At 43.5% G+C, this 26,930-nt stretch overlaps 1 protein-coding gene and 1 long non-coding RNA gene across 2 annotated transcripts; both read right to left on the minus strand.

Moving 5' to 3' along the window:
* Positions 1-1,794: 1,794 nt before the first annotated feature.
* On the minus strand, positions 1,795-14,568 carry TMEM9B (TMEM9 domain family member B). Its single transcript, XM_074585913.1, has 5 exons — positions 14,210-14,568; positions 11,586-11,677; positions 7,773-7,881; positions 6,829-6,963; positions 1,795-2,967 (listed from the first exon to the last, which is right to left on the minus strand). Exons 1-5 carry the CDS (start codon positions 14,291-14,293, stop codon positions 2,812-2,814), a joined length of 576 nt encoding a protein of 191 aa, XP_074442014.1. The 5' UTR covers positions 14,294-14,568; the 3' UTR covers positions 1,795-2,811.
* A 1,385-nt stretch (positions 14,569-15,953) lies between these two features.
* LOC141742779 (uncharacterized) lies at positions 15,954-26,864 on the minus strand. The gene is made up of 3 exons (XR_012586853.1): positions 26,439-26,864; positions 18,224-18,390; positions 15,954-16,561 (listed from the first exon to the last, which is right to left on the minus strand). It is a non-coding gene; the product is annotated as an uncharacterized LOC141742779 (long non-coding RNA).
* Positions 26,865-26,930: the final 66 nt, after the last annotated feature.

Below are 26,930 nucleotides of genomic sequence, written 5' to 3' on the forward strand. Positions count from 1 at the left end.
GTCTCTTACCTGAATTATGTAGCTTGTTTCGCTGAGTCAATGACTGCTGCAATTTATAGTCAATTGACAACATGCAAAGTAGCTTACAGTTAGATCTGCTCCTTTCTGGTTTGGCTCTTCCACCCCCACCACAGCTATGATGGCAACAAAACTTGGCTAGAAATTTTAAAACTGTATTGAACACAACCAGATTACCTGAGAAAGTGATCAGGAATGTACTTTGTTTACTTCTTGTACATATTCTGTTACAGTTTACTAAAGCAGTGTTTTCATTTATTGGCATTTCGTCCTTTAATGTCTAAATATAACAATCAGGTAGAATTTAGTTAAATATTTACCATCAAGGCTTCCATTTTAAACACAGAAAATCAGCATTTATTTAGAAGAAACTTCTGATAGATTTGTCTCCAGATTAGAGATGAGGACTCACACTAGTTATCTTAATACCCTCAAATTTAATCTTCATTATATCTGTAATTTTGGGAAATTCCCTTAGTGTTAAGAAGTATAACACCATATAAAAGGTCTCTAATAAGGTATTTATGGAGATAGACAAGCCAAAATTTGAAAACAGCAAGCAACCAGTAGTAACACATTTTGAAGTTTTGCTTAAACTTAGAAACGCAGTACAGAGCAATCAGCCTGCATCATCAAACGCATACAGGTATAGAGATGCTAACACGTATCAGAATATAGCTGTCAGGTGCAACGAAATTGTACAGGTGCAAGGAAATAGGATGCCTAACTTCAGAACTCCCACATTTTCCAGGATTACCTTGACACTTTAGTGTATATCACTATTTGGCCCTTCTGTTGATCAAATTAAAGCCACACAAAAAAATCCAAACCCAAATCAGTTTAGTTTGAAACTTTCAGAAGACACTGTAAGATTAGAAACAACTGATCTACAACCAAGACTGCTACATAAACCCAGTCGTGTCATCTTGGGACTGTCAGCCAAAGAAAGCATTCTGCTTCTGGTGCCCTTGTCTGAGGCCACAACAACGCTGTATTCTGCATTCCCCTTCCCACACCAGCTTCAGGCGTCGCCAGAAAGGCAGCCAAGAGGTAGAGCATCTACTAGAACTGGTAGACAGGCCAACAAAAAACTTACATTACTTTTCTTCAGGGGACCCTAGGTACATCACTATCATAACTGGTTATTGACTCATCAGGGTAGAATGTCGAACACAGTAACTGAACCCAAGTTTTTGTCCTGGCAATCCACCTTGTGCTTCCCTTTTTCTTTTTTTTTTTTTTTAATTTAAAGCAAGAATCCTGTTCTTCCACCAATTAGCCACCCATTACTATACCCTCCAGGTTAACTCAGATTTTGGAAGACTACAGGACTGACAAGAGAATGAAGCTCTGTATCTGCAAAAGAGCTGCAGTCAAGTGCAAAAGTTGTTATGGGACAACTGTGTTTCCACCCCTGATGTGGCAGAGCTATGTGTACAGGTACAGTTTATTTCCCATGCTACTCTGTCCCCCAGGCTGTGAGCTAAGCAAGCCGAAACTGCACCCAGCAACATACAGTACTATTCCATGTACCCTTTCCTTCCACACCGGAACTGAAAACTGTATATGACAATAACATAATTAGATATGCATAGCTAAATTAGAGACAGGGATTTAAAACTTTTTTCAATTTGGTGAGCCTTTCTTTCCTTTATCTAAGCACTGAACAAGTACGTATTTCTATTGTGAGGCATTTTCAGAGAAGTGCTTTTATGGACGGAATTTACATGCAGGGTAATGGGGGAGAAAAATGATGACATACAGATAATGCACATCTGTTTTTCAAAAATCAGTTTTATCTTTAATTGTTACATTCCAAAGGGGATATATGAAAGTTAGTCATCTGGTAACTGTATACCTCTTAAGAGAGACGAGTACAGAATCACAGATAAAAAAAATACACCTAACTCCCAAGATGACCGGTGCTAGAGAAAGTATGTGCCTTACACCATCAACCCAGACAAATGCAGGAAGATTTTTTATAATAAATATTTCATCATATACTAACTCCTGAGACTTTACCCATGAAAAGAAAGGGAGAAGATTTTTTTTTAAGAGATATCATACACATACAATATATTAAGCTATTAAAGCAAAATAGAACAAAAGGCCAACACTGTCTTGATATGCACTGCATTTGAGTTTATCTACATCACAGTACTTTAAGTATGCAGCTCAAAGAGTCGGTGTCCATTTAAGTTCTTCCTTAAATCTGCAAACATCACTTTACATACAAGCATCTTGAAAGTATGAGTGCAAGAAACCAAATGATGAATACAGCCAATCAGGATTTCATTGTCCGATATGAAAACTACACCGCAAGATTCAGATTCCCAGTACCTAGCATTAGTCAGCAGAAAATCCAAGTATATTTACAAAAGGTCTTTACATAAAGTGATTAGTGAGTTGTAAGTAATTACTGTGTTCCCAGGTACTTTTTAACCACATAAATAGTAGAGAGAAATATATAGTTAAAAATCACCATAAAGTCACAACTGTAAATAAGGTACCACAGTGGCAACCCAGGATATTTTAGGGTTGGTTTTCTTTTCAGTTTTGTTAGTAAAAGCCATTTGAAAATGTAAAGATTTTAGCTTTTGGTTAACTAATCTTTTTAAGTTGCTTCCACTCCAGTACATTCCTTCAAAGTTCAAATACTTTTTCTTTATTTTTTTTAAATCAGTAAAGAACCATTCAAGAAAATGCTTCTGAATTGGCAAGATCAGGAAGACGTAAGTCTGCTCTTTCAATTAGTCCACTTTACTTCCCTGGAGTTATTTTACCAAGACACAATTAACTCAGCACAACATGACGGTCAAAGACAGATTTGCGTTGCTCTTGGACCTGCAACTTCCAACGCTGCTGGGCATATTCTACTTTGTTCAATACATTGGCACGGCTCCGAGATCGAGCCAGCACATCATGAGCGTTTGCAAAAGGCTGGTGATCCTGGAATGGCAAAAATCGTTAGTTAGATTTCAACAATTCCACTGAGCTACTACATTAAAGTCTTTTTTGTTGTTACATTCCAAAGGATGGGGGGGGAGGTTGTGTGGGTTTTCTGTTTTGGGATTGTTTTTTTGGGGTTGTTTGTTTGTTTTCAAGGTAAACAAGCTGTTTCAATGAGCTGGTCAGTAATAATAACCAAGCAAGTTTTTTTAAGTTAGAACTGTACTTCAGTTTCTCATTCAAAGTAACTTCCACAGGTTTCCCAAACAGACCAAACTTCATTGTACTGTCAAACAATTATCTGCTACCCAGAGACATCATGGTGAGCTACAAGACCAGAACCACAGTCCTGCATCCATTAGTAGGTGGTGGGACAGAAGCCTACAACAGACCCAGGCACTAGGAGCCTCCTGTTATTGTTGTGAACGCAATTCCCTTTAAAACTGAATTAAAGAGTCGGTTCTCTGCCAGCTCCTGGCCATTTACCGTCAGGCAGTTCAGGATGTTCACACACAGCTTCTATATAAAACCAACACACTCTGATGTTTACCAAACTAAACCTATTGTACCCAGTTTGCTAAAAGCAAAGTGTCAATACAGCTGTTTAAGTGACAAAGCCCAACAATAACTGAGGTCTTGTTTAATATTTACTCTGTTTGTTTTCTAACAGTTCCTGCAAAGCTTTATTTTCTTCTAGTAAATATCACCAAGTTATAAACAGTAAGAGTTGGAACTAAGCTTCTTATTTGGCTGTCAAACTGTTTTGGACAAAGTCATGTTGCTAAATCTATGTCAGAAAGCACCAATACATAACAAAAAATAATGTAATTATGTCCTGTATTAAATAACTCTCTTTTTTCTATGTCTACAGTTTATATTCCTTTTTTTCTCCCCCAGAATACTTTAAGACATTTACATTAATGGATACTTTATTTGTGACATAATTCTGCATAGAACAGCTCAAAAATCATTCTTAGTAGTACAGAGATTACCATTAATGATATCCATTGAAGCGATGCCTACAAGTCCCAAAGCCACACATGAGCCTCACCAGGCTAAGAAATATACTAATAGAGAACAAGAGGCAATCCCTGACCCAAAGAGCTATAATCTCACCAAAAAGGGTTATGCAGTTCTAGACATACCTAGAATGGGAAGTTAACAGGCGACAAATCACTTCATTCACAGGGAAACAAAAATCACAATAGCAACACGTTTCTACCATAAAATAGATGGTGTAAGGGAGCACAGAGGACAAGCTGGATGGTACCGGCTTTCCTGATAAACAACAATCTCAGCTCAAAGGCTATCTACCATCAATTTCTACATAGACAACAAGGGGGGAAAAAATTTAAGAGGAGAAAGTTCTATTGAAATGGCTTACATTCATCAGTTGCCACTGCAATCAACGGGCAACAAGAAAGAGCAAACATACTGGCTTGAAATTCAGCAACAAAAATCAATGCACACAGCGCTTCCAAAGTGTGACGAGGATCAATACCTCAAGAACTTGCAAGAGGGAAGGCAAGGGTGGGGATAAGTCATGAGGGACCTTAAATTATTTCATGTTTACTGTCACAGAAGGAGGATAAACAGGAAAGGAACAACATGAACTAAGCAAGGACCTGAAGTGCTTTATGTGCCAAGCACTACTGCAGATATAAACAGTAGTGACTCCACAAGCACAGGTGAGGTTCACAGTAACAGTTACAGCAAAACATGAAATTGGTTAAGATGGATCCAAAATTAAAGGTAAATTCATTCTGCAGTTAACCTGAGCTCTGCCACAGGATTTATTTCATTTCTTCCACCTACACCAGATTCTAACTCAGATTTGGAGGTATAAATATAATTTATATAAGCTATAAAATAAATATAATTTGTCTGAGGTACAGTATACCAGACAAGTTCATTTAATTGAAGAAGGAAACTGCCCAATTTGCTGGGTCATTCAAATCCCTCCTTTACCCAAAAAAAAAAAAAAAAAAAGAGAGACACAAAACAAAACACAAAAACCACAACCATAGAAGCGACTCAGAAAATGGGAAAACCTTAAGATGTTAATACAAACACATTTGGAATATATCTCCACGTAATACACACAGAAGTGCAGAAACACTGGGCCACAGTAGCTATAGTATACCTCTGTCTGAAGAACCTTAATTCCAGACAAAGTTAGCTCAAACTTGGGTAACAATCACGTATTTTTGTTGTGAAGTCAAGGCACATAAAGAAGGCACAGCTGATAAAAGCTATTACCTAGGAAAATGCTTGATTTTTAATATTTAATATTTCCCCCTGCAGAACAGAAACACCTTTTTAAGTCAAGATGGCTGATGCGGCCACTTATGACAAAAAAAATAGCAGAACTAAAGAATGTGTCCTTCCTCAGTTTACTGGGAATAAGTTGTCACACCAAAAAACAACATGGAGAAACTGAGTGCAACTCACATTAAAATCTGCAGCTACAGAGCATAACGAAGCATAGCATTGACCACTTTTGATATCTTCAGATCTATGAAGCCCTGAAGCAACAGGCAGTCAGAACTACAGGGCTTTTAAACACCGTTTAAGAAGTGTTGCTATCATAATTTTGTTTCACCAAGAACAAACTTACTTATATCCTATTAACTTTCTTTTTAATTTGAAGGAACAATGAAAATATTCTTAACAACTCTATTGTAAGACACTAATAAATGTTGTAAATCTTTTTGACTAGCTCCCATTTACTTCAACAGTAATAAAGCGCTCTTGTCTGCTGAAAGGCTTAGGTTAAGCAGACAGCAATCTTCCCCTTCCATACTCTGGATCTGGTTTCAGAAATTCTTTTTAAGGTTATGCCACACCTGAACCATACTTTATCAGTAAAAGCAGTGCTGCTTGAGGGCTCAACACAGAAAGTATATTGACACTGAGGCTTCAGAACTGTGTTATCAGTTTGTGTGGTTCGACGCTGACACTTAACCACCAAATCAGCTGCCATTTTAGAAAACTTTCCTCACGTTATTTATGATGATAGTTCTCGCAGGCATGCAGATTCACCAGATGCAGAACCATAGTCCATATTTTTATGCTATTCTAAGTGCCCCTTCAATACACAGATGACCTCCTCCCACCAACCAGTATTCCTTATCCACTCTGATCAGGTACTCAAGTGTCTCACTCTTTCCAGCACAAGGTTTCATAAGGTCTTACGTTCCCTTCCTGTAACAGTACTGAAGACAATTTTGCTGCGTTTTAATTTGAAGTAAAAAAACACTGCATTGGAGACTGGGAAGGTCACTAATGACAGAAAACAGAGTCACTAATGGACAGCTCCCCTTCTCCTCCCAAAAAAGGCTGTTCTGACCTGTTTGAATATACTGTCATATTCTTGTTTCTAGCTGTAATACTATGAAGTTATTTCAGCATCAATTGGTGTTGATCATAATAATTTCTTCTTGAATTTTTAGCATCAGCAATAGAAGATGCGACCCCTCTACTTTCTTTTTGTAGAGAGGAATCTAAGCAGTAAGCAATCTGCATAAATGTGATCGCTAGCAAGCAAGATCATTAACACTTAAGAATTTGTACCTCCTATATATGCTTACCTCCATCCCTAATCTGTTTCCTCTCTGAGAAAATAATCTGTGTCTAGAGCTGGGATAGCTGAAGCAATCCTCATCTTACTACTTTCTAGCCCAGTGAAAAATGAAAAAGCGGCTTCACAGACCTCATCATACAGCTTTCTCTTCCTCTCCCTTCAGGAAAAGCATTTACACTGCCTAGTGAAAAAAGCTGCTTATCTCAAATAGTTATTTAACAACTAACCATCCCAATCTTTACGTTAACCCAAGTACACAAGCACTCTGGTAAACTCACCCCAATGTCTTCATCACTTTGAATGAGCTGTGAATGTCCAAAGAGACGCCTCTTCAGTATAGGTTCCACCAGTGTAAGGTACACCATGTACAGAAGAAGTAGGCCCAAAATAGACAGGTATATGATGATTGTAACCTACACAATGCAAGCATAGTTTATGTCAGAATTGTGATATTGCCCCCACAATCTCTCAGCAGGCAGCAAGGACCAAAAGATGAGTACATGCAAAGTTCATGATGAGCCTGTCAGTGCTTGGTAGTGTCACTAGATGACTCAAAACCCACTAAAAGAGAAAAAACACCAAATGACGACCTGGTATTAAAAGGGCTTGGGGCAGACAGATGTTGGCTTGAAACAGTTTCTTTCTCTTAGTGAAGTCTTGCTAAAAATTTTGTGCTACCCCTCTTAAAACAACTTGATGTGTGTTACAACAAGAAAAGATGCACTACACGGTCTATTCACCCCAGCCTGGGGCTCAATGGCTCCAGTAGGATAAGAATATGAAGAATACAAAAATCATCTGTTAGAGCAAATATGGATGATTTTGCTCTTTTTAGCTTGCCAACATACAAAGAAAACTTATAGTAAGCAGGTAAAAGACAGCTGAATAATGAGAGACCTCTAAAATAACAAAAACACAAAGTCCAAAGCTGACAAATTGCCCTAGAACATTCAGCATTTCAGCAAGGTGTAAAGCTTAATCTCAAAAGCAGAGATCCTTGGAGATCCTTCAATAAAGAATCTCAAACCCACTCCTTCAGCTATAGCTTGATGCCATTGTTACTACTCAAGATAAACTGTGAGCAGCTATCATGAAGAAGAGTCAGATCTTAAGCTGCTTTTGAAAAATTTTCTCTTTAACAAGAATATTTCTTTAAAAGATAAGACATATTTACTAATCAGTTGAAGTATTTAGTATATGCCAACAGAATCGCATTGTTTACCTTAATTGTGACAGAGCTTCTCTCTTCATATTTGCATTCGCAACGTAAACAGTATGCTTCTACATCAGGTCCAGGGACAGGCATAGGCTCAACCACGTGAAGACAATCACTGAAGAAACACAGAAACTGCCCAGTCAGCTCTGAGCTGGTTTTAGCTTACCTATTCTACAATGAATGCAGACCCCAGCTGCACGAGCTGAGAAGGCACCTTTGCTTAAAGTTCAGCTGTTCTAAATTACAACTATCCAAGATTAAAAACAATAATAATAAATCACTACTCCACAACTACTTTTCTTAAAGAAGAAATTCAGCTATTGACAAGCTGCTAAACAAGTTTTAAGATCCTTCTAACTCAATACAATGTTTCCGTTTTTCAGTGAAAGTATTAAAGCTGCTAGCATAACAAGTCCAAGGATTTGAGTATCAGCACATATGTATCATTTGACACTGACATCATGGATGAAAGTAAATTCCAGCTATACACTTCTTTCTCCATCATACTCAGAAGAGCCTTAGTCTGTCCTACCATTATCTGAAGGGAGATTAACCTCTCTTTGGTGTTCACGAACAGAAGTTCTTTTTTCTTGCCATTACAAGTTACAGGCATTAAAGAAAAAAAAATAAAAGTAGTCAGATTGGTTGTTTCTATAAGCATCAAGACAGCGAACAAACAGCATTCAGTTTTCAGCACTGGACTCAGATGTGAAAGTATAATTTGACTTAAAAGATTACAAAATATATATATCAGTCCGAGGCCAAAAAGCATGGTTGACAGTCTTATGGGCACTCTACACCACAGCACTAAAATCCAGCTGCCATGGGACAACTGCTTCCACCAATAACTTAGGTAATTTTGGTCTTTTTGCTGAATACGGTTAGTTGTTCAGATTTCACATCCAGGGTCCCTGTAGAGCACTGATGGAACAAAAATCCCGTTTTGCTTTTACGCTGGTTAACTCAACGTTAGCTATAAAGTTAACAACAGTCAGAAGCAGGTAATGAAATAAAACACACGATGTGACAGCAGCAGTCTAGGATTCAACACTCTACTGGGCTAGATTACAACACTGCGAACACATGGCCAGACACCAGCTCAGCTCTTCTGTTTTCTTCATATTTCTTCTTCATAACTAAAACTACTGAGCGTCAAGTCACATCCTCTGGAGGGAAGTGGAAGGCTTATTTTTTGCATTTATTTGAAAGCAGAATTACATTCTCCTCTGTGGCGGAGTGCAGCATTCAAGCAACAAAATCAAAAATAAGTGCAAGTTATAATCTAAGCAATTTCTGTTCATATGATTGAAAGCTCGCATCAACACACTGGGCAAGTACAGTAGAAAGCTTGTATGTAGCTTAAGTACAGTAGGAAGTCCGTTACTGTGAACGCATCAAATATTAATATCAGCTTTTTTTTTTTCTCCATTTCAGTGTTTCAAGTTGCTGGGAAATGTAAAACCTATCAGAACCTTAGAATTCTGATGATGTGTTTCCTTGAACTGCAATTCCATGACAATTTTAGAGGAAAACATAAAAAAGGCTGATCCTTTTCTAAACAATGCTCCCACTCAACTGCCTCCACATTACCACCTTCTCCTTCAGGCCCACAGTAACAGTACCAAGGAAGCAGTTCTTCCAAGGCAAGCTAGGCTAGTCAGAAGAGCAGCTTCTGCACAGACGGATTTCCAGTTCATTCAGCTTGCAGACCACTCCCTCTCTCCACGTCCATGACTACCACTGCAGTCAGCCTCTGTACATGAAATACCAATGCTTTCAAAGTACAAAATACAAACGCCGACACTTTCTAAGTAGGTTATTTAACCCTGTAGGTGCTTAGGCATGACTATGCTTGCCTAACACATTGTCCCTCAGGATGGGATTGCCTGCAATCATTCCAAGCCTGAGCCCAGAAGGGTGAATGCTTGTATTGGCGCCAAAGCGCCCCAGCCCACATTGATGTTAACATAACACGCTGTTTGCCAGTCTGAAGCTGAAGAACAGACCACTCCAACTGAAAGAACTGAAACATTTAAATGAGAATATCATGAAGCACATTACAGACCCAACATTAAAAATTAATTTTTCATTTTATGTCTGGACAAGCCAGCAGTAAGTGGTCATTATACTGTACATAATTCATAAAGACACTAAAAATTGATCTGACTTTTGTCTCACAAGCGCCTGATCTAAATACCTAAAGCATGGTGTACATCAGCCAGTTCTATTCAATAAGTCACTTGCAGAAGCCAAACTAAAGCACTAAATTTCGCAATTTTATTGCACATGAACTAGCAATGAAGCCTTTTAGAAGCAGCAAGACAACACCTCAAACAGAAGATCAAAGCCATAAAACGTTCCCAGATGATACTTAAGAAAAGATGTCAACAAAATGAGATTTAAGATAGAAAAATAGATTTTTGAGATTCCATATGCATCGGTATCTGTCATCATAAAAATCAGTCCAGCCTTCAAATCTAATTTTTCCTTCAATCAGTACCAGTGTTGATTTAAAAGAAAACAGGGTCCCTTCTGCTAGTAAGACACACACTAAGCAATAACCACTGAAAAAAAAAAAATCCATTTTCATTTGCAAAGCAGTAATGAACAATACAACCAGTAACACTGCTACTCTGAAATGCCTACTGCAGCTGGAATTCTCCCAGTATGTTTCATCACTGCAACTTAATTTGTCATAGGAGGGCTAATGTTGTTAAGTTAATCATGTGGGACAAAAACAGTAATTTCCATTGGGCAGTACATTTTACATTCATTAGTTTAGATCGAAATTTACAGTGTTGTTTCTCACAGTTCTCCTGTAAGCAGTTTAGTAAATCATGGCACAGCTCTACACATATCTGTATCACTAATTTTATTCCTATAATTATTTTCATGGGCCTACTCAGGGGCATGAAATCATCATAATCAAGATGCCAACATGCTGCTATTAGTCAGACTGAAAAGCCTTTTATAAATTCTTAATGTCACTGAAGAATATCAAGAATATATCACATAAGAATATCAAGAATATATCACATTTTATAGGGTGGCCCAAGAATCTCTGAGCAATTCCGACATCAACGCAGCTCTAAAACATGGTGTTTCACTTGTATGATACCCATAGACAATGATACTCAAGGTGAACTTACACAAGGGAGCTACTCCAATGTAACAAATCACTGTCATCTCCCTTTATTCCACAAACCCTCATCCCTGGCCATGCACATGAGTCCTCAGCTTGGAAAGGAGTCTGACAAATGCCATAGCTGGCCTAAGCAATACAATAGAGCACATTGCTGGGGCAGAGATGCAAAACCTCTCTTTCTGGAAAAATGAGTTCTTAGATATCTCAGGCCATCTCATATAATTGCACTCTCTCGCTGCAATTCTGACAAACAGAAACCTCCAGAAACAATAGTCTCTAAATGATACAATAGGTTTCAACAGTAGAGGAACAGAAGACAACACTCCCAAGTCCTAGTTCCACAGCCATGCTCCCTTGCCTTTATGCCATTCCAAATCACTGATTTCAAATTACAACATCCTCTTCTCTTCTACTACTTACAAGTCTAAATAAGTAACTAAACATGCAAGCAAGCAATCCAACCAAAACAGAAGACAGGGCAAAAACTACGGATTTCAAGCCTTGTTCCCTGCTATAGCTGAATTCTGGAGTACTTTTAAAAGAAAAGTTCCACTAAGTTATGAGAAAGATGTAATTTCTCCTGGCACCACCATGGGAAATTCACATATAATCACTATGGAACAAGTCTTTAACCAGTAAGACTCATTATAATTTTTTATGCCATACACACTCACCAGTCTTTTTGTGAAACATTTTTGTTGTAAATATGGCCTGAATGGTCTTTGTAAGGAGGGCAGATGCATTTACATCGGACATCCTCAGAATTCTGTGAAGTAAACAACATGCATAGAACAAATCATCATCAGTAATCGTAACGGGATACAGAAAGCACTCTTCACATAATACATGAAATATTTAATGCAAACTACTTGCGACTATCTTTGAATAGTCTTACTAAGGATTTCCTTCAAGCTTAAGAACAACCCTTCAAAATTACTAAGCAAGCAGAGCAATTTATCAAGTAACACTATTATTTTAGACAGCAAATGCATTCTTCATGAGAAAAATCTGGAGTTTGAGCTCACTATTCTTCTTAAGAAATAACACACATTCACAAGTTATTGATGTTGCTATATTCAGCTATTCAATTTATGAGAACAGATATATAACAAACAAAATGATGAGCTTAAAACAAATGAAAGAATATTAACCACAAATGGAAGCTGGCAAAGAAACCTCTGTGGATAATTCTGTCCTCCCTGGCCTTAATGGAAAAAGCTTTGGAAGGAAAACTATTAGGGGCACAAGTACAACCTTTGGTTCTCCTGTCTTAAACAGTAGCAGGGTATTGTGAGGTAGAGAAAAAAGTACAAAACTGGAATTCAAAACGAACGCAAAGTAAATGTGAAAAATGACGGAAACTTGTAAAAGCAAGTTTTAGAGAAACAAATTAAAGTTTGCATAAGCAACAAGAGGCACTGCAGAAAGAAGTGAGGAGAATTAACTGTTATGGACAATGAGAAAGAAGTAGCACCCAATATTAACCTTTAGACCACTACTAGGAAAAATGGCATTTCAGAAAAAGAACACCTTGTATAGTATAAGGATAATTCCTTCCTTTGCCAAATTAAACAAGAACTGAAAAACCTACAGAGAGAACAAAGACGGTCTGCAAAGGGTTATAGAGGAAAGCATTCTCAAACCCAAGTCAGAGTAACCTATTTGAGCAAATGGTAAGAGACAAACATGGCTTATCTAAAGTTCAAGGCAATTTCTAATGGCATTACAAAAGAACGTCTTAAGAAGTACTGGTAATAAACTTCCACACCGAACAATCAGGTCAGAGAAACACTAAGTGGGTATAGGTCAGTTGGAAAACCTTGACTGCACTACATACCAAGTCACTTCTGGCCTCACCGTAGAAGAGTCACATATAGATGATTATCATTAAAAAGGAGAAAATTCAGACACGCAGGTACTTTGACAATAGGAAAGACTTTTGGTATTAGGAGACATGACATTCTCAGTTAGTCACAGAGACACTAAAATTATAGTCCCAACTATTAACACAGAAGGACCAACAGCAGACACCCAACCCAGGTGTAAAGTAGCAGGAGCCGGCAGAGCCACCACAGAGCCAGCAAGAAGAGCTCACCCAGCAAGCAGAACACTGCACACAAGGTGAGGCCAGTCACAGGGCAGACCCCAACGCCAGCCCAGGCAGCCACAAGAACCGTAGAATGGTTCAGGATGGAAGGGCCCTTAAAGATCATCCAGCTCCAACCCCCCTGCCATGGGCAGGGACACCTCCCACTAGACCAGGCTGCTCAAAGCCCCATCCAGCCTGGCCTTGAACACGTCCAGGGATGAGGCATCCACAACTTCTCTGGGCAACCTGTTCCACTGTCTCACCACCCTCACAGTAAAGAAATTCTTCCTAATATTTATCTATATTCCTAATCTACCCTCTTGGAGTTTAAAACCATTACCCCTTGTCCTGTCACTACACTCCCTGATAAAGAGTCCTTCCCCATCTTTCCTGTAGCCCCCTTTAAGTACTGGAAGGTTGCTATAAGGTCTCCCTGGAGCCTTCTCTTCTCCAGGCTGAACAATCCCAACTCTCTCAGCCTGTCTTCATAGCAGAGGTGCTCCAGCTCTCTGTCATCTTTGTGACCTTCCTCTGGAATCACTCCAACAGGTCCATGTTCTTCTTATGTCGGAGGGCCCCAGAGCTGGACCCAGCACCCCAGGTGGGGTCTCAGGAGAGTGGAGTAGAGGGGCAGAATCACCTCCCTCGACCTGCTGGCCACACTTCTTTTGATGCAGCCCAGGACGCAGTTGGCTTTCTGGGCTGCGAGCGCACTTTGCCGGCTCCTGTTGAGCTTCTCACCCACCAACACCCCCATGCCCTTCTCCTCAGGGCTGCTCTCCATCCATTCTCCGCACAGTCTGTATCTGTGCTTGGGATTGCCCCAACAGTAGCAGCTTCAGCCCAGCAAGGCCCTCTCAGTGAATCCGCAACCGCCACTTGTAGTTTCGCGTGACGGCGTCCCCGGTCACCACCTCAAAACGACACAAATTACTTCAAACGCCGGTGCCGACGCCACCCAGACGGGGCCGGCTCCTCCCGGCTGCCCCACCGGAGCCGCCGGCCGCTCCTCGGGCCGGCGGGCGGGCAGCGGTGCTGGGCAGTACCCGGCCCAAACCACCCGCTCCGGCCTCCACCTAAAGCAGGCCGAGGCGGCGGCAGGGGGCCGCCGAGCGGCCGCCGGGGCGGGGGACGGGAGGGCCCCGGTACCGGGAAGGGGGTCGGGGGAGCACCACGGCGATCCGTTCCCCCCCACTCCGCCCCGCTCACCTTGGCCCCAGCGCCCAGCCCCGCCAGAGCGGCGAACGCCAGCAGCGAGCAAAGGCGCGCCCAGCCTCCGCAGCGGGCCGCCATGTCGGGCCCCGACCGCTTATCGCCGCCGCGCCGCCGCCGGCCCTCCAGCGCCCGCCGCCATCACTTCCGCCTTCCGCCCGCCTCACGTGAGGCGGCGTCCGGCCGCGATGGCGGCCCCTGCGGGGACGGCGGCGCCGCCGGGTAGTTCCGGGGGGAGGCGGCGTGTCGGAGCGTACCGGCCGGCCCTCGGTGGGGTCCGCGGGCGGGGGGCGCTGCGACAGGCCTGAGCTGCGGCCGGGACGGGATTTCGGCCGAACGGCCGCCGTGCGGGGCGCAGCGCCGGCTGCCCCGAGGGGTGCGAGGGCCCGGCGGCGGCGGGCCCGGCGCGCCCGGCAGCCGCCTGTCCCTCCCCTCATGTTGGCGGCATCCCGAGCCGGCGGGATCCCCTCAGTATAGAGTCACAGAAGGGTTCGAGTGGGAAGGGACCTTAAGGATCATCTAGTTCCGACCCCCCTGCCATGGGCAGGGACACCTCCCACCGGACCAGGCTGCTCAAAGCCCCATCCAGCCTGGCCTTGAACACTTCCAGGGATGGGGCATCCACAACTTCCCTGGGCAACCTGTGCCAGTGTCTCACCACCCTCACAGTAAAGAATTTCTTCCTGATACCTCATCTAAATCTCCCCTCTTTCAGTTTAAAAACTGTTACCCCTCATCCTATCACTACATGCCCTTGTAAAAAATCCCTCTCCAGCCTTCTTTTAGGCCCCCTTCAGATACTGTAAAGCTGCTATAAGGTCTCCCCGGAGCCCTATAACACAGCAGGGAGCGTACAAGAGCAAGCGAAGGAGCCATTTGGCACAGGCCAGCAAAGACAGTAGCCTTTTCCACAGTGCTTGCTCACCGCGGGGTGGTCTTCCAGAAGAAAAACAGAAAAATTGATTAAATTTGGTAAGCAGTAAGTTGGTAATTGGTAAATTAAATTGAAATTGATTAAAAGTGGTAATAAGTAGCACTCCAGATGAGACATTCATGTTGCAGGTAGGCCAGTTTTGTATAAATCTTGATACTTTTTATAGACAGAGAGGCAGATGTTTCTCTGAGAAAATATCACTAACGTCCAGCAGCGTTCCCTGTTTGCAGTGTGGTTGTTCGTTATCGCCACCCAAGAGCAGCATTCACCTTTCAGAGGGCAACCAGCCTTGGTGAGAAGCAGTGTTTCCAGGCGCCGCCCCGCGAGAGCTGGCAGATCACACATTTTTCCAAGTTTTCCCTGCTTGGGTAGGAACCCACAAACCTGACGGATGGTGCCGGGGCTGGGCCCAACCTGGCCCGTCCATGGGAGCCGGTGCTGAGTGAGTGCTCCAGCCCAGCCAGCAAAACTGCTTGGACTCATTTCAGCGCCTCTGGCACACTCCACACTGCAACAGCAGGCTGCGTGACTCAGACCACTTGTTCCCTCTCCTCTGTTTTATACCTGATGTCTGTCTTATATCCATTTTCTGTCCTAAACTGCTAAGTAGTGACACTCCATCATGAAAAGCTGCTCTGTTCCCTCGCTGCTTCCCCAGCCCCTAGTTAGTAGCTGTAATCTCATTGGAACCAAAATAATCCTTTGGATATAGCATACTTTTCAGTTGTGATATTACGCTTTGTTATAATACGGTGAGTTGCGTAATGCTACCAGTGCATCAGACATCTCAGTAAAGGAGCTCGAGTTACTATGGAAACACAAAACACCTTTATTTAAAATTCAGGGAAAATTGCCAGCAGAGTATAATAAGCATACATCAGGTTTCAGCCGTAGCCAAACAATTTGTCTGTTTAATGACTGTATCTGCAATGAAAGTGTTTTGAAGCGTGAAGGTGGCTCTGTGTCTTCCTCACCACCCACGCTCATAGTCTGCGATGGGCGAATTGACTGCTGAGTTGAAAAACATGCTGAATCTTAAGAAAAACATGGATTGAGTTTTGAGCTGAAGTAAATAACATGCTGTTTCAGAGGCATCACTGCATTTGGAACAGCTCAGCATAAGAAAAGTTTTCTAATGGATAGACTGAGAGGCTAATTTTCTTACACACTCAAGGAGTTCTAATACACAGGTGATAAACACACTTTCTTTTAGATGGCTGGAATGGCCTTTGGGACCTTCAGGCCCAGTGTTGGAGCTTCCTCAAATCCAGGGACACCAAAAAAAAAGAAACACGAGCTTGTGAGCCACAGGCTCTTGGTGCTGCGGGAGGTAAAGATTACTTCTTGCAATGGTTGAACTCAATGATCTGAAAGGTCCCTTCCAACCTAGACGATTCTATGATTCTGTTCTTCCCCTAGAAAACAGTAAGCAGTGATTTAGTAAGCAAAACTGCTGGATGAATTATTAAACAAAACTAAACTACTGGAAGTTTTTATCTTAACATTTAGATTTTTTAGGTTTTTTTTAAATTTATTTGTCAGCACACTAGTATCAGAAGCAATACTGTTAAACCACATGAAAAAATAAATCAACAAAAAACAAGGAAAAAAGTTTAAAAATGCAAAGGAAAGGTGATCTTAAGGAAGAAAAAAATGATTAAATGGTTGCCCTGACCACAACAACCCTATTTCGAGCTGCTCTTCAACTATTTGATCTTACAGAAGGCCTGAAGATGGGTTTCATCTTCAAAAGAGCTCTGGAAGATTTATCTGTGGAGTTGGAGCTTTAGGGGCATGCAGCTCAGTCCTTACTGGACCAACCCTCTTCAAGTTAATGGAGCTGAGCTCTCACTTCTAATTTGATTTTTTAAAATAATATCAAATGTACTTTAATAGCAAGATTTATTCTGAGAGTTGTAACCACCCACTGGCCTCTCTAAGCTAAACCTTGTGCTTTGCTCTCAGTGCACTGTGTTGAATTCAAAATGAGCTTTTTATAATTTTGTGGCTTCTGTCATACTTGTCTCCATCATCAAGACTCACACAATCAGCCACCCCATCCCCCCACCAAGAGCTGCTGGCAGTCCCTTTGATCATTCTGAGGCTCCAGGGGTGGAAAAATCCTGGTCCCATCCCACAGAGGGGGTGAGCTGTGGGGTGCAGCAAACCCCCAGTGGCCACTGGGGCACAGCCTGAGCAGGGCTTTTGGGAACAAAAGGCAAGACTCTGCAACGAAAGACACAGCGCAAGCATCTCCAGGGGTGGGGGGGGAGGGTGGGGGAGCCGCTCCAGGGGTGTATTTTTCTGCTCAGTCATCTTATAAAAATAGGTTATAAAGAGCTTTATATTTCTAGGTTCTGTACATGCAGAGTCGGCTTCTGCTTTTCCTTTGCTGTTGCAGGAGCCTTCCCAAAGTTGCATCGTCCCTGTAGCCGACAGTGCACTAGGCCATGTCTGTGCTCCTCCTTACTGTGCTGCACTGATTCACATCCGAATAAGAGTATTTTAAAACCTGTAAAATAACTTTATGCACTAAGTGGTAATAACATCAGACTCTACTGTGCTGTGTTAAGCAATTTGTGTAGGGTTTCTTCGCGCTCTGCAGTTGAATGGGCATTCATCGACACACAGTGGATGTTCCTCAGGGCAGGTAGGGTAGAGAGTATTTACCATAATTTTAATCATCTGCCATATGATTATTTTTTACTAATGCAAATTACCATCTTTTTATGTCAGTTCAGCCTATTCACATTCAGAACTTGCCTGCTTCCCTTCCTTTTCTCAGCTGAGAAAATCTTTTCATTATCAACAATGACATGAGAGAAAAATCTGAAGGGATTATGTAAATAAGTAATTGAATCAGCACTTCTGCAGTCATTGCCAACATGAAAGCAATGTGACATTTGCACAGAAAGAAAAACAGAGTAAATACACATTCTCTTTTGTCTATTCCCTATGTTGAGTTAAAAAATTAAAATGATGGCAGCAGTTGTTATTACAGCAGCCTTTATTTAGCAAAGAAGCGTGGGAAGCAATTAATTACAATGTCAATTGCTCTAGGCTAATGAGAAATTCACCTTTCAGCAGATCGGTCATCAGCATCCATTTGAATACGTTCTGTCACTGGTACTGCATCCCTTAAAATAAACAGCGCGGTTTTGTCTCATGAGTTTCTGTTTTGGGCCAAAACCCCAGTGGCTGTGTTCAGGTCTAGCTGGTGTTCTGGCCTCATGGGCTTTGGTGTCTGGAGAATGCAAAGAGAAATCGATGCCAGGGGGGTGGATGGGGTACAAGGTTTACAATAAAAGCAAGCTTTCTGTATATCGTTCATCTCAGAGACCCATTACATTACAGTAATGCAAAGTAATGGCTGGTGGCTTCCTTCCATAAGCGAGGCATTATTTTGCAATCTGCTGTCAGAAGTTACGTAAAGCATTTCACAACAGAAATATATGTATCTGGAAAGGACAAGCTGGACAAACTGTTTACCTCCGTATTTCTATATCTGTATTGATATTTACGATATGAAGCAAATGGAGGGACGTGCTGAAAGAGCTCTGCATCTATTTTATCTTTCTGTCTCAGTGAATCCACTCTTGACTTTTCTGCGGGCTGTAAGAGTTCAAGGTCCCTCTCTGTTAATGCAAGGTCAGTCGGTACTCTCGCATGCTGGAGCATTTTGCTAGTACCAGCTGGTTGCCGTATTGCATGCGTGGGGAGCATGCAGTGTTCTGCATATGGTTTCAATTAGTGACATATGTCATGCTCTTATCAATGCAATTCCTGGTGCATGTCCCTTCCTTCAGCAAAGGAGACGTGCTGCAAACACAAGGAACAGCAGCTTATAGATGAGAAAGGGGTTCAGATAGGTAACCATGATCTTTAAGTCCACAACTCTGACTTCATCCCTTGCAACATGAATAAAAGCTTTGCATTTGTTTATTTAATCCAAAATTTATTAAAAGCCTCCACCAGGCCTGACCCTGCAGGACCTCAGGCACCCTGCATGCGTTGCCCGTGAGAGAGAAAAGGTCGGTGCTCCTCCACACGCTTCATCTTCTACTCCCTCTTCTTCCCAGGAAAGCTTTTGCCAGAGGCACATTTGCAGGGAGGCAACTATGCCCAAAAAGGACCCACAGTTTCTTCCCCATACAGAGTAATCCACTGGGTGGATTACTCTGTAATAAATCTGTGCTCCCTGTTTTGTATTCAAAGGTATCAGCACTAAAAGTAAAGTCACCATAAATCGGGAACATGCTTTACCCCATGCCAGCCTTTTCATTCCAATCTTTGCTGTAACCGGCATGGAAACACCATAGCCAGTGAGAGATATGTCAAAGGCAAGGCAAGACTGTGATTATGATACAACTACAGGCCTTTTTGCGGTGAAGTTTATCATTACTTTTCTCACACTTGTTGCTAAGCAGAGGGGCTTTAATCAATAACCTCAACAAGTGAACTGGGAACCCCTCCATGCACTGGCTCCATTTTCTTCCCTTGCTTGCTATTTTGGTCACTTTTCCAAAGCACACATCAAGCCAGCCCTGGATGGATGTGCCCCTTTCATTCACACTTTGGTGTCGATAGGAAATGAGCAGTGTACACTCAGCATCTTGCTGGCCTGGGTCAGCGGCAGCAATGCGGTTACACTGCAGATGCCTGCTTTAATTAGGAGCCCTTCACTTTGTCAGCAGACCTGGGCAAGATAAAATGAAAGCTTGGAGGCAATGAATTGAGTTTTGCTCTTTTAACTTTTTCTCCGTTAGCATTTTCAACCTTTCTCAGATCTTGGTTTACCTATCGCATTTGATTCTACTTTCACTGGTCTCTGCAGTGTAACATTAACAATATTCTTTTTTTTTAGATACATCAACCCTTATAACTACAAAAGCAGGAATCTCTGTGTTTTTCTTTATCCAGGAAACCATTCTTAACTGTTGCTTATCCCTAGCAACCACGGTATCACACAAGGTATTTCTTACAAACATAAAGAAAATTGTAATAATTCCACATTATGTAGACCTGCACAGAGGAGGTAAACTGCATTCAAAGGCAGCATTGTGCAAAGGGAGTCAGATACTTCACATGACCACAAATATTGACACTATGGCAGTATTTGGTATTCTTAGCTCGTATGCCGTGGTGACGTACACACTGGGCTCAACCCTTTGTCTTCTGCCATTAATCATTATGGATGCCAAATTCCCAGGCTGTTAAATTGTGCACAAACAGTGAAAATCAAGCGAAGCCGTCTAAGTAAACAAGGCCCTCAGTAATTGCTTTCTAACATGACCTTGTTTCAGAGGGTTCTTAGAAGAAATTCTGAGTTCCACCAGATATTTTTAATCTCAGTCCTTTCCCTCTGATGTCTGTGCCTACATGCTATGCTCACTCAGTTGGTGTAAAGTCTTGCTCCATTCAGATCAGGAGGAGTGACACCACTTTCACACAAAGGCAGCTTCTGGCCTTTGCATTTCATTCTGATTAAATCTCTGCTAGAGACAACCTAATAGCTGGCTCTGCTGGTGCTGCTGAACAGCATCGATTTTATGCCACCACATTGCCAGAGTTTGTGCAGAAGATGCGGCTCGGCGGATGCCCTACTTGCTCAGTTCCCATGACAACACCCTGCAAAGCAGCTCCCTGCGAGCTTCCCCCTGACTGCCTCATCCCATCCCACAGCCCGGGGTTGCACCTTTCAACCCCAGACAACGCCTCTTCCTTCAATTAACAAAAAGTATTTTACAAGGAGAAAAAAAAAAAAAAAGGTCTGTGTGAAATAACGATGTTTTGATTGTCAGAGCAGAGAGTATTAAGCTCCCCGGCACCCAAACACTGGGAGGATGGCTGGGTTTGGTTTGGCATTTTACACTGCACACTGCAGCTCAGTAATGTAATCGGGAATGACTTGTGGTTTTGCTCCAGGGACTATCTTTTTTTTCATTGGTGCTGCGTACAATGTGCCTGATCCTCCGTATATGCTGAAATGAATTAAAATATAACAGCACTTCAAGTAACTCCTCATTTCTTGTGGTAGATGGCAAGGAGTTGCTCTGACTAACTATCGTGGTAAGGAAGATCTGCTTTTGTTGGGGATGAGCCTCATCCTGCCTGTCCTCCAAAAGCCATGTGCCTCCTAGGAGCACCCCAAGACCGAGACCTTCACGAGGGCCAAATACAGGTCAGTCGAGCCAGCAGCCCTCCAGGCAGAAGTGTTCAGAGCTGATGCTTTTGGCTGTATAGATGAGAAATATGGAGAACATAACCCATCCTGGGCATTTGCCCCGCCAGCAGTAACTGAACTCATCCTGCCCTGGCTGCTGTGTATGAATTTTATAGTACTACTAAGACTTGGTATAAAATCCACTGCAAAAGCTTGTTGCCCTGATAGACAGAAAGCACTTTGGACATTATGAGCACAGGGTATCTGCTGAAAGGCCGCTCATCCTGCCGCCTGGTGATCGCAACATGCATATGGTGATTTGGTCCATTATTCAGTGTTGTCCAACCCAAGCATTTCTGTGACCCCAGCACCAGCCTGCGCATTACCTTCCTCTTCATTCGATTACTGGCTAATCTGCTATTCCATTTCATTTGATGCGAGCCTTAAAGACCAAATCACGTGTACTGCAAATTACACAATGTCCATCCATAACTTGGACGGCTTCAAGCAGGTGCTGACGAACAATTAGATCACTCTCTGTAGAAGCTGCCATTTAACTAAGAGAGAAAAGACAACTCTAAAAACCACAGATGCAGAGAGAGCCCAAAGATTGCTCACACTGATAATGAAAATTAATCAAACTTCATTAGCAGTCTCCAGAGAGCCCAGTACATCATGTGCTTCTGAGATGTACTTCTGGTTATCCTCTGCCTGACAAGAGCACCCACTTCTCTCAGCTCAAGGGCAGAAAGGAACTTTGCTGCATCAAGAAAAAGACTGAAATTTGGAGCTCTTTCCAAACGGAGTGGGGTGGCTTTTTTTTGAAAAGCGGTTTGGGACAGCCTGCGGTTTAGTGGTGCTGAGCAGCCATCATCTCTGGGGAGGTCAATAAATACAGGCAGGTGATTCTATTCAGTACATAGCCTTGCTTCTCTTCCTATAGAGTAGGACTTTCCTGGAGGCAGTCCACACTGAGCAATGCTCCCTGGGAGGCTTCTTCTACACCCACATAAATGCAACTGTCATGGGCCTTCCAGCAGGCAGCATATTCCATGCAGAAGAACTGTGGGATGGGTTGGTTATTAACATCAGTCTCTGAGGGATTATTTTTGCACACAGTTATCACAGAATCACAGAATTGTAGGGGTTGGAAGGGGCCTTCAGAGATCACCTAGTCCAACCCCCTGCCAAAGCAGGTTCACCTAGAGCAGGTTGGACAGGAACACATGCAGGTGGGTGTTGAATATCTCCAGAGAAGGAGACTCCGCCACCTTTCTGGGCAGCCTGTTCCAGGGCTCGGTCACCCCCAAAGTAAAGAAGTTTTTTCTCATGTTGAGATGGAATTTCCCGTGTTCCAGCTTGTGTCCATTGCCCCTTGTCCTGTCACCAGGCACCACTGAGAAGAGTTTGACTCCATCCTCTTGACACCTGCCCTTTAGATATTTATAAGCATTGATGAGATTCCCTCTCAGTCTTCTCTTCTCCAAGCTAAAGAGACACAGGTCTCTCAGCCTGTCCTCGTAAGAGAGGTGCTCCAGTCCCTTGATCATCTTGGTAGCTCTCTGCTGTACCCTCTCCAGCAGTTCCCTGTCCTTCTTGAACTGGGGGGCCCAAAACTGGACACAGTACTCCAGGTGTGGCCTCACCAAGGCAGAGTAGAGGGGGAGGATGACCTCCCTCCACCTGCTGGCCACACTCTTCTTGATGCACCCCAGGATGCCATTGGTCTTGGCCACAAGGGCACGTTGTCGGCTCATGGTCATCCTGTTGTCCACCAGGACTCCCAGGTCTCTTTCCACAGAGGTGCTCTCCAGCAGGTCAGCCCCCAACCTGTACTGGTTCATGGGGTTATTCCTTCCCAGGTGCAGCACCCTACACATGCCCTTGTTGAATTTCATTAGGCCCCTCCTTATTTCTACTAAAACCTCATCGTGTCCTTCCTTTTGTCCTCCCGTCTGTCTTCTTCACAAGCCAAGTTGCCCTCATTTTAACTCACCAGCCTCAAAATCTGGACACTGAATCTGTTCTGTTTGTATCATGTTTAATATACAGGAGCCCTGATTAGAGCTTCTGGGCTTTACAACTGAATGTTTTGTTTGTGTTTTGGGTATGTGTCTTTTGGGTTTATTTGTTTGTTTATCCACCACCACCACTTACATTTATAATTTGGTATTGTGGGAATAGTGGGGAAAATGAATAACTGATCTTGTTAGTTGAAGATGTATCAATTCAGGCTTAAAAATTAAGACAAGAAAAATCTAAAAGCGTGAAGGAAATTCAAGGTTTTTGGCTTGTGTACGAACAGGTAGTTGTGCAGACCTGCAGCCCTCCCACAAACCACTCTTATGGCCGGTGCATTTTATCCCTTTGTGCTGTCAAGCAGAGTCCTGAGACTTTCTGTTTTGCAGCTGCACCCCTGGGGATAGCCAGCGGATCTCACTGGGATCGTGGCAGTTCACACCGCTGAGGATGGGGCTTTACCTTTGCTGTGCCTGGCCTGTGTTGTATTAGTTACCTGCGACTCTCAGGAGAAAAAAGAAGCCATATTTTTCTGCTAAAGCAATAAGAGGCGCGTCTGGATCACCTTAACTCGATTTGGGACAGCAGAGAGCGGAAGTGCAGGGAGAGCAACTGATGCGGGCTCATTGCCATCAGCATCTTCTAATGCAATTTTTGAATGAGAGCATCCTATTAACTCCCCCTTTGTACAGACTACAGTGACTCATTACATTAGTGCTTTCTCCAAGTAGTTTTTTGTCAGCTGCCACTGTGCTTAGTTGTTCTCTGGATGGGTATGGGTGAAGCCCTTTTCCCTTTACCATAACTACTTAGATAATGCATGAATTCATAGAATCATAGAATGGTTAGAGTTGAAAGGGACTGTAAAGATCATCTAGTTCCACCTCCCCTGCCCTGGGCAGGGACGTCTTCCACTAAACCAGGTTACTGAAAGCCCCATCCAACCTGGCCTTGAAATCTTCCAGGGATGGGACATTCCCAGTACTGCACTGTTGGATGCTCTCCTGAGGACAGAGAACACTCACTGGCGTGGAAAATGGTCATGGCAAGAGAGGGAGGACTTTGCTGCCAGTTAAATAACACCCAAATAATGTCAACGTAAAGTCACCACCCCTTGTTGAAACAAGCTTAGGTTTTCTCTCTTCAGCTGCGCTTCCCTACTGAGCGGAGCGAGCGCTGCCCTGTTGTGCTGCGTAGCCCTAAAGCACAAGCACAGCACAAGCAAACAGGATTTTGGAGCTCCTGTGGTGGGACAGGTGTCCTGTGGCAGCACGGACAAGAGGTTTTTGCCTGCCCTGTCCTGCCCACACATCTGGGCTGTGTGTCCCCCCCCAGCCTGCTAACCATAACCACAGCATGCTCAGAGAGCAAATTATTTGGCAAGGCCTTAGCACTGGAGGAGGAGGTAAATTCCTCGCCTGCGTACTCTCCTTCCCCTCATTAACGTGAACTTTTCAGAGCTCCTCTCTACAGTGAGCAGAAACAGCAGCATCTCCGCTGGTTAAATCATTGCCCTGTAGCCAGCTCCTCTAGGAGCCTGTCCCATGAGGCTCTTTCTAGCTGTTAAAACATTGACCAGAACCTTAAGGAGCCCCACTGAGAGATATGTCAGCCCTCACAGCTAAACCGTACCTGGGATCTTTGCTCTAACTCATTATTTAATTGGAAGGCACTGAACAGGCATTGGAAGATGGCTTGTGACCTTCATGTCACAGCGTATGAAGCAGCAGGAGAAAGAGATGCTATGCAGAAGCTTCCTTGCAACAAAACGTGGTCTCAGTTGGAGCAAATTTATCTAGGATAATGTTAAGTTGTAAATGCCAAGTTAATTAGCCCTCATACATAATTTGTTTTTAAAAATATGCTGCCGTCGCCTTCTGGAGGAACTGTCGCCCATTTTCCCCTTCTGTTAGCCTGAAAAGTCAATCCAAAAATTGTCATTGAAGCCCAAACCAATAAGCATCACGATGCTTTCAGTAGAGGAGCTCTCTGTGAGTAGAAGGAGCTTAAAATCCACAGATTTCCCCTCTAGACCTGCCAAGCCAGAAGGCCAAACAGCTCTTCCCGGGGCACTGCTCACAGCAGACACACTTCACTGGATTCTCAGATGTCTACACTGTCGAGACCCAGTTTCCCTGTTACGCCAGCTCCAAGTCTTGTTGTGCCCAATTATGGGGTTTCTCCTTCTCTGCCAGCACCCAAAAAGGCTAGAAGCAAAATTGTGATCATTTTCCGTGTGTCCTGATCTCTACTGGCCTGGATAAAACCAGGTCACTGGGCTGGAACACACTCATGCTGGGCTTTGTCTTCCACCCAGGGATTTTGAAGTGGGTTTTGGATTTTTGATCCAGGGAAGGCCAATGATTCACCCCCCCAATTACATTTTTTCTTTTCAAATTAATAGCCAGAGCTGTCTGGTGTTGCAGGTTTTCTCAGATGGAGCCTGTTTGCCCTCGTTCTCCATGACTCAGTGTGTTTTGCAGGCCTCAAGTGCCTTATCACTCGCCTTGCTCCATCTGATCTGTTGGTGGAGGAACAGAAGACTGGGGTTTATAGCAACACTTTAAAATACGTTGTTTTTCTCATTGAGACCATAACTCTCAATATCGCTCTTTCCCTTAAGCAGTATTTTTCAACGCTGCCTTTGCTAGCATTGCCATGAGATGCTCCCCAGCTGGCAACGCCTGGAAAACTGGCTGGAAGGGCCAGCTGTGCACCGCGGGGTTGCAGGTAACAGCGGTACTTAGCCCTGCCTGCCTTTTCCCTGCAGCAGAGTGAGTTTTTAGCTGCCTGGGTCCAGGTCTCTCACCCCACTCTTCCTGGCAGCCCTCTCTTAGTGCTTCATCCCTCGTGGGGAGCAGCTGCTGCCTTTCTTCTGCCACCAAGCTAGGGCACCGGGTTTCCGCACCCCCTGTGTCCCCCATGGGGGTGCAGCCACTGCAGCCTGTGCTGTGCCCCAGCACAGTCCCTGCTGAGCCAGGCACAACCAGCATCACGGCGCTGAGGGGCACCACGGCGCAGGGCACGGGGCCGGTGCAGGCTGTGTCAGCCTCACGGGCGATGAACCCCCCCCCCTCCAAGGCATCTCGGAGTGGTAGCTGTTTCCTCACCTGCAGTCGCAGCGTCTGCACGTCCACTGCAGGGAGAAGGTTGGTTTTCCTGGTCTTTGAGAAAGAGAAGTGAAAGGAGGTGAGCAATAAATCAGTGCTGGCTCTGCCGCTGCCTGGGGGGGACACGTGGACAGCAGAGGGCAGCATTAAGAGCTCCCCACCTTCTGCAGATACACCTCCTGTTTCTAGGATACTCAGTGGTTTTACATTTAATGAGCTCGTAGCTTTGCACCTCTTCCCCTCGTGCCAGCCAAGATGCTTTTCTGGAGAGTCCCACTGCGTCTCGCGGTGGGGGCAGCCACTGCGCCGATCACTCTCTCATGAACCCCAGGCATCGATCCTGCCGCATTTAAAAAAAGAAAGAAAGAAAAACCCTGCAGCATCCCCCCAGCTGGTTCTCCTCCTGCCGTGGCTTCCTGTTATTCCTGAACTCACGGTATTTTTAGGTTGTTGACTGGCTTCACACCCACTTTGAGAGTGATGAAGTCTCAT

The sequence above is a fragment of the Larus michahellis genome, chromosome 4 (genome assembly GCF_964199755.1).
Source record: "Larus michahellis chromosome 4, bLarMic1.1, whole genome shotgun sequence".
NCBI lineage: Eukaryota > Metazoa > Chordata > Aves > Charadriiformes > Laridae > Larus > Larus michahellis.